Source organism: Nymphalis io, chromosome 1, assembly GCF_905147045.1.
Source record: "Nymphalis io chromosome 1, ilAglIoxx1.1, whole genome shotgun sequence".
In the NCBI taxonomy this organism is placed as follows: Eukaryota; Metazoa; Arthropoda; class Insecta; order Lepidoptera; family Nymphalidae; genus Nymphalis; species Nymphalis io.
Genome location: NC_065888.1, coordinates 6,109,674 through 6,122,708, shown reverse-complemented (window position 1 = coordinate 6,122,708; position 13,035 = coordinate 6,109,674). Strand labels below are relative to the sequence as shown.

Genomic DNA, 13,035 nt, shown 5'->3' with positions numbered 1-13,035 from the left:
CACTTCTGGGCTAAGGTCTCCTTTTCTTTTTGAGGAGAAAGTTTGGAGCTTATTCCACCTCGCTACTCCAATGCGGTTTGGTGGATCACGTGTCATATATTCAACAATAGTAAGTTTTGCTGTTTGACGGTAGAATGTCTGATGAGTGGGTGGTACCTACCCAGACGGGCTTACACGAAAACCTACCTCCAAGTGTACCTGTTGTAATAAAAATTATCTTATAATAAATTTTAATATTAAAAATTGATATAATTTTTTATTTCATGATTTGGAAACTGTTTGCTGTGTAAGTTGGTTCATATATGGATTTTTTTTTGGGGAATTAATTAAATTACATGTAATAATTATTAAATTTATTATAATAATTATAATATTTAAAGGATAAATGCTTCAAAATAACTTATAATTCTATGTCGGTTTTCACTATTTCATGAGTGAGACACGAAGATCTTACGGAATAGCACTGCAAGTGATTCGCACTTACCGTTACAACATTAACTATAACAAAACATTTACTTAGAAAATAAACAGGCGATATTTCAATCACGCGCGAGCACTCTTAGGGCTAAGGGCACACTTTCACGCTTTACTTGTAAGGTGCGAATGTAAACCGTTCACACTTCGTTTAATGCCACCCCATGAGGTCGGAAAGGGAAGGAATGAATATTGAAAAACATAAAATATATTTAAACTTGAGAAAACGGTATAATTGAATTAAATAATGATAAATAATCATGTTTGAAATTAGAATAGTACTTTGTCGTATTTATTATATTGTGCTAAGCATAATACAGTAAATAGTTAAGACTTTATCCACAATTTTAATAACAAACACTTATACTTTCGTACATAAAAGGCGAAAGGCTTATAAATTAAGTCGCACAGAGATATTGTACAAAAATTCATCAAAATGACTTCAGTTGTTCAGCATAATATTACACACAAGCATAGTTACTTTTGTAATATGGTTTAAATTTAATAAAATAGGTATATTAAATTAATATAGTAGTCGATTTAAGGTTAACTTACTGCAGCTTCGCCCGCGTGGATTTCAATTTGTGATGAAAATCCTTCAAAAGATTAAGTTTATTGATAGTCAATTTTTATCAATCGAAAACAAGCTAACACAAAGAACTTCCAGCATAAATACCAAAGTAAATAATATAGCTCCATAGGACGGCAATCTGATACGACGGATGAGAGATCAAGTGTACGACCCGAGAGAGATGCGGCACACGAGAATGTAACATTGCCAACTTCGTAACTTATAGTTGCTACTAAAATTTTCTCGAATGAAAAATCCAATAACTTTTATTGACCTGACCTGGGATTCAACTGTGTGATCAACGGCTTCAAGTCCATTATGAAAGAAAATATCGTTGATTATTACCAACTTAATATAATCAAGTAGCAAATTTTTTTATAGAATAGGAAGGCGGACGAGCATATGAGCCACCTGATGGTAAGTGGTCACCAAACGCCCTTAGACATTGGCATTGTAAGAAATGTCAACCATCGCTTACATAGCCAATGCGCCACCAACCTTGGGAACTAAGATTTTATGTGCCTTGTGCCTGTAATTACACTGGCTCACTCACCCTTCAAACCGGAACACAACAATATCAAGTATTGCTGTTTTGCGGTAGAATATCTGATGAGTGGGTGGTACCTACCCAGGCGAGCTTGCACAAAGCTTTACCACCAGTAAATTTAATTAGAATAACTAAAGCAATTAGTAAAATCGTTAAATTAATTTATATTTCTGAAATAAAACTTGTCTCTACAATATAATATATAATATAATATTTTGTATATTACATAAATCGTGAATTAAAAACTATACAAACGCAATATGCAATATGGCTTCGATAACGATGTTTTGCTGAAAAACAAGCGAGCGCCGTGATAACTTGTTATGTCAAACCGAATCACCCCCAGTGGGCAAGGTGAGCCCAAAAATGATAAGCGATAAACGCATTCATATGCATACGTACTCATTTATTATGATGCTATTTTTGCTAACGAAGGCCCACGGGGTGTATTATCGCTACTGATTAATGCGTTGCTAATTATGTTTTTACCTTTGAATTATTATTATACGTAAATAAAATTATTAATATCGGTTTAATGGTTTTTATGTATTAGGGTATATCGTTTCGTACGGGGACTATTAGTAAGTGATACTATTGTGTTTCGTATTCCGTCACGAATGAGGCAAACTGTATAAGTTAAAACTTTTTTTATGATCCATATGCAGTGATAATTATGTATATAATCTATTATAATAAAGAACATTTTGTTTATTTAATCTTTTTGTTTTGATCCATTCAACTTTTTTGTATTGTAATTTATTAAAGAATATTAAATATAACCAAAATCGCAGATCATATTATGCAGTACATATATGCATACCGTATATGTAGTTATAAATACTGGTGTTTGGGTGACAGAATACTTGCTGATAAATATAGCATCGCGTGATACCGATTATTTTATAATATTTTTTAAAACAAATCGTAATAAGAATCTCACCTACGTAGTCTTATGTGCGGGACTAATATTTTTCACATAGTTTTAACATAAATTTGGCTGATACTAAAAAGCGATTATTTATACCCATTTATTACTGAAACATCCTAAAGAGCATTCGTCAGCCCAAAAATAGATATCTCACATATTTCATCATAACATAACAGTCAAAACAAGAATATATACCGACTGTCACAATTCGAGACATTACAAATCAAGTCGAGTGAATTAATGAAGTAACCTAGAGCCACCAATTTGTATTGACTACACACCCTTTCGATCATACGTTGTGATGAATCATTCTCGCAGTTCGGGTGTCAGAGTCCAATTAAAAAGCAACGGAATACGTGCTAAATTGTCAAGCATTATTAAAAATCTCGTTTGTCACTTTGTACAGGTATATTGAAATATGTTTGAGATGATTTGTTCAGTGCAATTGTGAAACCGATGTTGTAATTTTTCCTAGCAATTAATATTTTTTGGTGCCGCTTCGCGTCATGGTTTCGCCAAAAATTGCTATCAGTTGTTAAAAAGTAGCAAAACCTGATGCAATAAGATTGATAGCACAGGTTCATATTCATTGTGACAATGTGTCCTAAAAATGTTATTATTTGACGTTTAAGAACTTTCCATATTTGCAAGTTTATATATATATATATATATCACCCATCAAACCGGAAAACAACAATACTAACTATTGCTGTACTACAAAATATTACTATTTGCTTGTTTTGGGCTCAAAGCCCGTGTAGTGGTAGGACTAACTAAAGCTACACGGGTGAAGATGAGTTATGATATTTTTTTGTATTATAATTTCGGTTATATCTTGGGTTTCAGTCTCGAGTGGGGGCAATAAATAGACAATTTTAATTTTTCCTATTTTTACATTCTCAGTAGCAGCCTGGAAATAGAGGGCAGATAGTGTTACACTGCTGTAACTCGGAAAGAACATAAAACTGTTGGTTACGCTACTGCTCTTTCCCTCTCACTCTCGTCATGTTGGATTGTCATCATCTATGAGAATTAAGAGAGTGAACACATTTATCCACTAAAATCTATATGCTCTTATCTTGGCCCTAAGTTTGACTGAAGGTATTTAAAACTTATGTGGGACCTTATTTATTCTTCACGTCAAATAAATTACCATACTTGAAACAATAATTATACCCATGCAAATTCGAGATATATTGCTAGTGTGCTAAATTTTAACCCAGAATCGCAACAACTTTCGCAATTTCTTCTATACAAGTTACCAGTATTGCAAAAGTTTTACTTGTGGTTTTATGGATACCGCCCTCGATAAGGATTCCAGCGTTAGTTCGTATTATTACAAGAGCAACAAGTAGCGTATTTTCAGTAGGGAAATGACCTGATAACTTAATTGGTCACTTGATAAGACATTAATTAATTGAAAGTTACAATTAACTTTCTTTCTCGTAAAATATAAATAATACTAAGTACAAAAACAATACTCGTAAGCATTACGAGTATTGTTTTTTATGCATGAAGTTCGATTTGAAAAGAGTGAATACCTATTAGAGACGGTAGTTCGGTATTAGATCAGCATAGTGAAAAGACGAGCTTTCATTTCAGAAGTGGAACATTCACGGGATGTTACTCAATTACTTTCAACTACTGATTTTCTTGCTGATTATTCAAAGAAGGACCAATAACAACTTTGTAACGATTTCAAAGAAAAACCTTTTCAAATTTGTATTTGTACTAAAGTAACTAGTACCAGTAACAGCCTGTGAATGTCCCACTGCTGAGCTAAAGCCTCCTCTCCCTTTTTGAGGGGAAGGTTTTAGCTTATTCCAACACGCTGCTCCAGTGCGGATTGGTGTGATACACATGTGGCAGAATTTCAGTGAAATTAGACACATGCAGGTTTCCTCACGATGTTTTCTTTCACCGTCACGTGATGAATTATAATCACAAATTAAGCAAATGAAAATTCTGTGGTGCTTGCCCGGCTTTGAACCCACGATCATCGGTTAAGATTAGATACTAAAGTAAGGTTTAGATGATTTTATTATTAAAACTAAGAATGAAGATAAAAATCCTGTATATTTATTAAGGTTAAGAGTTGCGTCAATCATATTGCGTCAATCATATTAATTTATTCGATTTTTTTTTTCGGTTTTAAGTGCTCCCTTAATGGGCTATTTATTATACTGTAAAATACAAAATAATTTATTTTATGTACAGACATTTTTATAAGATACAAAATTTATATTTATATTTTATCGAATTTATTAAATATTTTAAAAGTAGATTTGTTTGGCGGTTTCACATACCCTTAATTTGAAATACTTTATCTCTTTGATTTAAATTGGCAATTCCAGTTATATCAATTGTAATAAAAATCTTGAACATGAAGCAATTACAAATAACAAGAGCATTCTTAAATTAAAAACACAAATACAATAAATACTTGTACTAGTAATAGGTAATAATAAAAGCAGTAAAAAGGAAACGACTATAAAATATTTGAAAACATGATAAATTTAACGAGTTACAAAACAGCTGCACGGAAGACCTATAAATTACTATGAAGTACATTTATAGCTCTTACATTATAAATTAGTTACATACCTACATATACTTTTAAGCCGTTATTACACTTAGAACCTTTGTAAAACAGTATACTTTAAAATAATTGCTATAACCGCTTAAATGTCTTGAGCTGTTTTTGTATTATCTTATTACTTAAAAGTGATGGATTTATCGAGAATGCTATTACCTATTTAACTGTCTCGTTTGTTTTGTGGCAAGGTTAATAAAGTTGTAGATTTCAAGGCACTGCGTTGAAATCCAAGAGATTCAAAAAGTATTTTGTTATTGTCTTGTATTAAATCGCGTAACACGTAATTGCATAATGAGAAGTCGAGATGGCCCAGTGGTAAGAACGCGTGAATCTTAACCGATGAACGTGGGTTCAAACCCGGGCAAGCACTTTTGAATTTTCATGTGCTTAATTTCTGTTTATAATTCATCTCGAGCTTTTCGGTGAAGGAAAACATCGTGAGGAAACCTGCATGTGTCTAATTTCATCGAAATTCTGCCACATGTGTATTCCACCAACCCGCATTGGAGCAGCGCGGTGGAATAAGCTCCAAACCTTCTCCTCAAATAGGGAGAGGAGGCCTTAGCCCAGCAGTGGGACATTTACAGGCTGTTACTTTTACTTTTTAATTGCATAATGAACTGATTTCATTAATTCGAAGCAGCGACTTTTGAGTGTAAAACTAGAAGTTGGTAGGAAGTGTAAGAGTGTAGTTTTTTAAAGATGTATCACAGACGGATAGGTGGGTCTTATGGTAAGTTGGCACACTCACCGTTCAAACCGCAAAACAACATACTAAGTATTCATCATCAGCCGAAAGACGTCCACTGCTGGACAAAGGCCTCCCCCAAGGATTTCCACGTTGGATACTAAGTATTGCTGATGTAGAATATATACAATTGTGAGAAACATAAAAAAAATCCTTGTACATAAGGAGGCAAATTGCATCCGCAATTTTGAACTATGGTAATAATGTTAATATTTTTAATTTCGACTATAAATGGGTAGTTGGAAGCTGACACGAAGATAAAAGGCGATTTTTTTTTCAGGTGAACATTAAATATTATAATATGACTTCGTTGGCGGCGATTTGTTTCCAAAACTAAAACACTAAGTATTAAAATTTGCCAGTGATGGATGTAAATTTATATTCAAATAATTTCTATTTAGTTATGTGTGTGCATAAAACATTTTTTATTTTTATTGTCTTAGATAGTAACAGCCTGCTAATGTGGCTAAGGCCTACTCTCCCTTTTGAGGAGAAGGTTTGAAGCTTATTCCACCACGCTGCTCCATTGCGGGTTGGTAGAATACACATGTGGCAGAATTTCAATGAAATTAGACACATGCAGGTTTCCTCACGATGTTTTCCTTCACCGTAAAGCACGAGATGAATTATATTCACAAATTAAGCACATGAAAATTCAGTGGTGCTTGCCCGGGTTTGAACCCACGATCATCGGTTAAGATTCACGCGTTCTTACCACTGGGCTACCTCGGCTTCTATTAGATAGGCGGACGGGCAATTATTGGAAGTGGCCACCACCACACCTTAAAAGACACTGGCGATATATAAAATATTAACCATTCCCTACATCGTCAACGCGCCACCAGCTTTGGTAACTGTAGTAACACTGGCTAACTCGCCTTTCAAACCGTAAAACAACAATACTTAATATTTCTATTTGGTGGTAGAATATCTGATGAGTGTATGGTACCTACCCAGGCGGCCTTGCACAAAGCCCTACACGATATCTACGAATAAAATAATTTAATAAACTTCATTATTTCACAACGTATTTTAATGGGCGTTACTTTATTAAAACCATACAATAAACCTTAGTTTTAGTAGTACGAATTTATAGTACGAATATGAACACACAATGTCTACAGAGACAGAGTTTTAGTTGATTGCCAAAATGCGTTTTTCATCATTACATACATATGTACATATGTATGTGCGAATATTTGTTTGTGATAGCACCCCTCGCTGGCGTCCCGCGATAAGACTCAACTGAATTGATGTTTGAACTGTCATTAATCCAGCGCCCGACAGATGTCGCTTTAGTCTATTATTTTTGACTCATACACTGTAATTTGTATTTAGAATGCTTTGTAATTGAATTGTATTATTGTGCACGATGGTGCTGAGGATAGAATATGTATTAAACGAAGCTCGCAGGTCCAAGGTCGAGTAATCATAACTAAGTATTTTTTGTTGTAAATTTGAATTAATAATGTATATCGAATTCGACTATGAAGTGAGATAAATTTTCTTAAGCATCCTTAAATGAAGAGACCTTTGCTCATTAACAGGATATTCATGAGCTTGTACTGTGCATTTTTGTATATGAAAGAAAATAGAAAACGTTTATTTCTTTCTTCAATTTCGTTCTAGACGGTTAAATTTAACTGAGTACATAGAATTTAATATTCATAACCAACTTTTGGCAATCGCTTGAGAATACACTTCGGAAAGTTCTTGTACGTTTCAAATTATGCTTTAGCGTTAGTATTGTAGACTACTAAATTTATAAAACGATTCTATGTTCTAGAGTTTAAACAGCATGAATTGAAGAAGATCTAATATATTATAAAAAAAAAACTACTTTCATTTACCAGTAGTATACACTGTAACTAAACTGTTTGTTTTGGATACAATATAATAAAATTTCTCAATTTTCGAAATTATTACATAATTTTGATTAATTTTGAAGAGTATTGAGAAATAAAAGCAAAACAATTGAAAATTCTTATTAAAATTTAAATTTGTATAAATATATCATTAATTCAATATTAAGCCTCCCTTATAAAATATGTTAAGTGAGTGATTAGTTAAACAATGCTGTGTCTTCTTCTTTCGAATGTAAATCAAAAAAGACAGAAAGAGATAAATCAGTACAATTAATAGCCGCAAAGGAATGTTCATAAGTAACGCCCATATTGCTTGATCTTATCTCAGGTTCTGCTAATCCGATTTCAAAAAACCTTTTGCGATTGCCCAATTATTGAGAAATTTTACAGACTATATAAAATCTAGCTTTGAAAAACGGAAATACAATATACAAATCTATTTAATATTATAAATTTAAAAAGTCATTTCTTCATATAAACTCAATGATTGAACAATAATTAATTTTAAACACATAAGACGATGAATGCATCAATAGCAACGATACAATAAATGATATTTTTTATCAACAATTTCTTGAAATACAAAGCAGTATTAAACGGTTAATATTTTTTTTGATACTGTATTCAAGAACTGAGTGATAGAGAACTAACTGTTGACGTTCCATTACAGTTTTTTTTTTTGCTTCCGTCCCGTTTTATTTATTTCGACAGCATAGTTTATAGCCGGCTCCGTATGCATTGCGCGGTGGCAAGTTTCTTTTATCTCTAATAAGATCCCAATTCGAATGTCGCGGGCTCCCTAAAGTAATAAACTACTAGTGCGCAGTGGCTACGTCTCCATTGTTTATGGCGGCACGATATTATATTGTTATAAATGGCTCTAGTTCCAAATTTTACTTTTACAAGTTGGCTTAGAAAATCCAAGAAAAAAGTGTAATGTTTTATTGTTTTGTAATATTTATCGTATATATTATATATAGGATTCCCGAATATTTGTTTTAACTACATATTTTTCTATAAAAGCGAACAGGAAATTATAATGATTGTAAGTATAATAATATTCAAACAATTCAAATTAAGAACATTACGTACTTTATTATAATAAAATTGAATACGTATACGAGCATAGGCAGTAAATACATCGAATCGTGAAACGTTGGAGATAGATCCAATTGCGTATAGGAAATACGTCGAATTTGTAGAACAAATATAAATGGTTGAGGGTAGATCGGGGGTAGATAATTACATTTTTTTGATCTTCGAAAACGGGGGATGACGTCAGTATGGAGCTATTGTCGTGTAGGTGTTTTGATAGTGTCAAGGATACATGACGTGAGTATATAGATTATTGTTTGATTCCGTGTACTTTTTCATAGGTTTTTGCAGACTTAAGCAGTCGAGTATTGTTTAGTAATAACTAATGTCGAATTGTATTAACACGAACCTCACTTCATTTACCTAATGCTTGTTTGTAGTTTGTCTAGTAACTATAAATATGTCATAAACTAATTCTATCAAATTATATATGTGATCGAATTAGTAAAATAATTTAACAATATTAAATTACATTTAAAACCAGACACTCTTTTTTCCATATATTAAATATTTTATATAAATAAATTTAAAATAAAAATTGTGTCACCTTTTTAATTTTTAAATATAATATAATTTTAAGAAATGAAAATCTTTATAAGGTGGCGGGCACCAAATGGATGCGGAAGGCGGAGGACAGGGAGCTTTGGCGCACCTTGGGAGAGGCCTATGTTCAGCAGTGGACAACGATTGGCTGTTGATTGATTGATTGATTGATTGATTGAAAATCTTTTTTAATCTGTTTTATGTCAATGTATGGTTTTGTATGGTAGAGGTCGGAATTTTCTAACTATAATTCGTAACTATTATCTAGAATATTTTAATTGTAACGAAGTTCACAATGTACATAACAGTGCATGTCCAAAATAATTCCATGACGCGTGTATGTTCACATGAATTCTATTAAACACTATAAGTGTTGATAAATACTATGATGACAGCTTTATTTACATATTTATAATCTGTATATTTAATTAATTATCATGTTACAGTTGAAAATTTTGGATAGGTTTGCACAATTTTATATAAATGTAATTAATATTTTCAATATAACGTTGACCATCCACTAAGATATTTTAAAAATGAATCAAAATTAGCATTAAAAACGGAAAGAGATTCTAAACTCGCCTAATTTGTTTGTGTATTTTAAGCAATAAATTCAACAAATATAAGAAAAAACTTTCTTTTAATAAGGTTTAAATTTATGGTTGGTGGGAAATTCGAAGATTCGTTACGCGTTTCCTTGCAAATAGTATTTCTTTTAAGCATCGTGTTAACATGCTTGCTTGCAAGTTTATTTAATATGCAAACGAAACAAATAATCGGCTTAATATATATACGTGTCCCATTTCTAAGACCGCCTCTCCTCTTGAGGAGAAGTTTTGAAGCTTTTCCACCATGTTATTCCAATGTTGGAATATATATATACACATTTTAAACAAAATTAAACATTTAACTTAAGAGGCTTTGTATTAATAGTTAGAAGGACTATACCATATTCTTTAAAATAATATGTAAAATAAGAGCAAAATCAAATTAAAATTACAAAAAATGTAGTAGTTGTAGATGGAATACGCATAAAAAAGATCGCGTCTGGAGAATGTGCGGTTGAGTGTAAGGAACGTGCGGTTGAAATCTGAATTTTGCAAGCTATAGGCGCATTAGACACACGTTATTTTTATTTTAAACTTTAAACTAAGTTCACCGATAAAAGATGAAATAAAAGATTATCAATTTTTCCATATACTTGTCTTAATCAGAATGCGAAAAGCAGACAGGAACAATTTCTCTATTTATAATATTAAATAATGCATTTATTAAATAAGTTGTATCTGTACATTAAATATATGCCCAAATATGTAAAAACGACTCACTCTTATCTTATGAATCTCCGATTAACGTTTAATTTAAAAAACAACAATCTATAATACATTAATTATATTTATCTGGTAGGGCTTTATGCAAGCTCGTCTTGGTAGGTACCACCCACGCATCAGATATTCCACCACAAAACGGCAGTACTTGATATTGTTGTGTTCCGGTTTGAAGGGTGAGTGAGCCAGTGTAATTACAGGCACAAGGGATATAAAATCTTAGTTCCCAAAGTTGGTGACGCATTGGCTATGTAAGCCATGGTTGACATTTCTTACAATGCCAATGTCTAAGGGCGTTGGTGACTACTTACCACCAAATGGCTCATATGCTCGTCCACCTTCCTATTCTATAAAAAAAAACAATACTTGATTTAGCCTCCTTAGCGAAGTGAGTATTTTTACATCTCAATGTATGATGTTTATACATTATAATAAAGTAACAGCCTGTTAATGTCCCACTGCTGGTCTAAGGCCTCCTCTCCCTTTTAGGGAGAAGGTTTGGAGCTTTTTCCAGCACGCTGCTCCAATGCAGGTTGGTAGAATACACATGTGGCATAATTTCAATGATTAGACACATGCAGGTTTCCTCACTATGTTTCCCTTCACCGTTAAGCACGAGATGAATTATTAACACAAATTAAGCACATGAAAATTCAGTGGTGCTTGCCCGGGCTTGAACCCACGCTCATCGGTTATATTAAATTTTTAGCTGATGTATTAAATAAAAGAACATTTTATTGTTAATTGTTTAATGTTTTAAAGATCTATATAAAACATTTGTATGTAAGGGACAGCCATACAAACATTCATTTTTAATATAATATAAAATGTAATAGAAACTGCACTATTGTAGCGTACATTTGCATAGTTCGAAAATGAAATGTTCAACGTAAAACTTACCTAACAATTTCATAACTTCAGCCTGGCTGATGAGCACGTTGAGATGGCCCGTTGCCAGGGGCAACGCGAGCCAGACCGCCCAAGCGATAACGAGCCTTTTCGACGCCATTACAAATAATTCACTGTTCGATCATTTCAGTTTCACTCGTGAATACATTGTTACACTGTCCATGATTATTCAAAACTATGTCCAACCCATATTGTATAATATTTTTGTACCAATATTACGCGAAGATTTTATTTATTCAGACTAGAAAAGTTACAAGGAAAATTATTAAAAGTTACATTTTTAAATTTAATTAAAAATACTTATATAAAAAAATTCAAATAAAGAAATTATTAAATTAAAAATGTACACGTCTGATTTAAATTTTAATAAAATGTAAATCCAAACACAAATCAACTTCAACGAAAAATAAATAAAAACTAAAATAGTTGAAACAAAATTTGAAAATCGAACTCTCAGATCAAGCGACGCGGAAATTCGAATTCGGAATCGTTCGGAAGTTAGAATACGGAACGCAGTTACGCATTGGGCGCCATACCGCGCCGCACTGCCGTGTCGTTCGGATACCGCGAGCCAACAAGTTACTCGCTGACATGCGCGCTTAACCCCAGCCCTCACACTGAAGTGTCATATGCAATGGACCACTACACTAGATACAGATAGACACTAACTTATAGTTTTGTTAGCCTTTGACTAACGAGTTCATGTAAAATTAATTAAGGTTTCGTCTTTGGATAGAATTAGATTTTAGTCGTTTTAAGTCCTTACGTTTTAAAATATATTCTCAAAAATTATTCACGCTGTTCTGTTATTCCAAATTTAAATTTGAATTCATTTTCCATAAAAAACATTGAATCTGTAACAAATAACAATTACTAATAAAAAAAACTTCAGAATAAAAAAAAACTTATATATATCTCATTAAAATTGGAATTAATTAATAAAAATGTACAGATTAATCGCAATGACCGTTAATATGAGAGAAATCATAACTCATATCTATAGTAATCATAGTTTATATACTAATCATTAATTTTATTGGAGTTAAACGAATAGTTATGTAGTATTTATTTTAAATAGTATTGTTTTTTTTATAGCATAGGTAGATGGACGAGCATATGGGCCACCTGATGGGAAGTTGTCACCAACGCCCATAGATATTGGCATTGTAAGAAATGTTAACGATCGCTTACATCGCCAATGCGCCACTAACCTTGGAAACTAAGATGTTATGTCCCTTGTGCCTGTAATTACACTGGCTCACTCACCCTTCAAACCGGAACACAACAATACCAAGTACTGCTGTTTTGCGGTGGAACATCTGATGAGGTACCTACCCAGACGAGCTTGCACAAAGCCCTACCACCGGTAAAAATATAGTAATATTAATATAATATTCATTCGAAAACCTTTATTTGTAGTATAACAAATAT

The 13,035-nt window shown here is 32.6% G+C and overlaps 1 protein-coding gene and 1 long non-coding RNA gene across 2 annotated transcripts in view; both read right to left on the bottom strand.

Moving 5' to 3' along the window:
• LOC126769019 (tyrosine-protein kinase Dnt-like) overlaps positions 1 to 11,746 on the bottom strand; it is a 48,511-nt gene extending 36,765 nt beyond the window's left edge. Inside the window, exon 1 of the mRNA XM_050487559.1 lies at positions 11,596 to 11,746. Coding sequence (XP_050343516.1) covers positions 11,596 to 11,704 — 109 coding nt within the window. The 5' untranslated portion in view covers positions 11,705 to 11,746. The remainder of the gene's footprint in view (positions 1 to 11,595) is intronic.
• Positions 4,578 to 4,913, bottom strand: LOC126769701 (uncharacterized). Its single transcript, XR_007669412.1, has 2 exons — positions 4,827 to 4,913; positions 4,578 to 4,703 (listed from the first exon to the last, which is right to left on the bottom strand). It is a non-coding gene; the product is annotated as an uncharacterized LOC126769701 (long non-coding RNA).
• Positions 11,747 to 13,035: the final 1,289 nt, after the last annotated feature.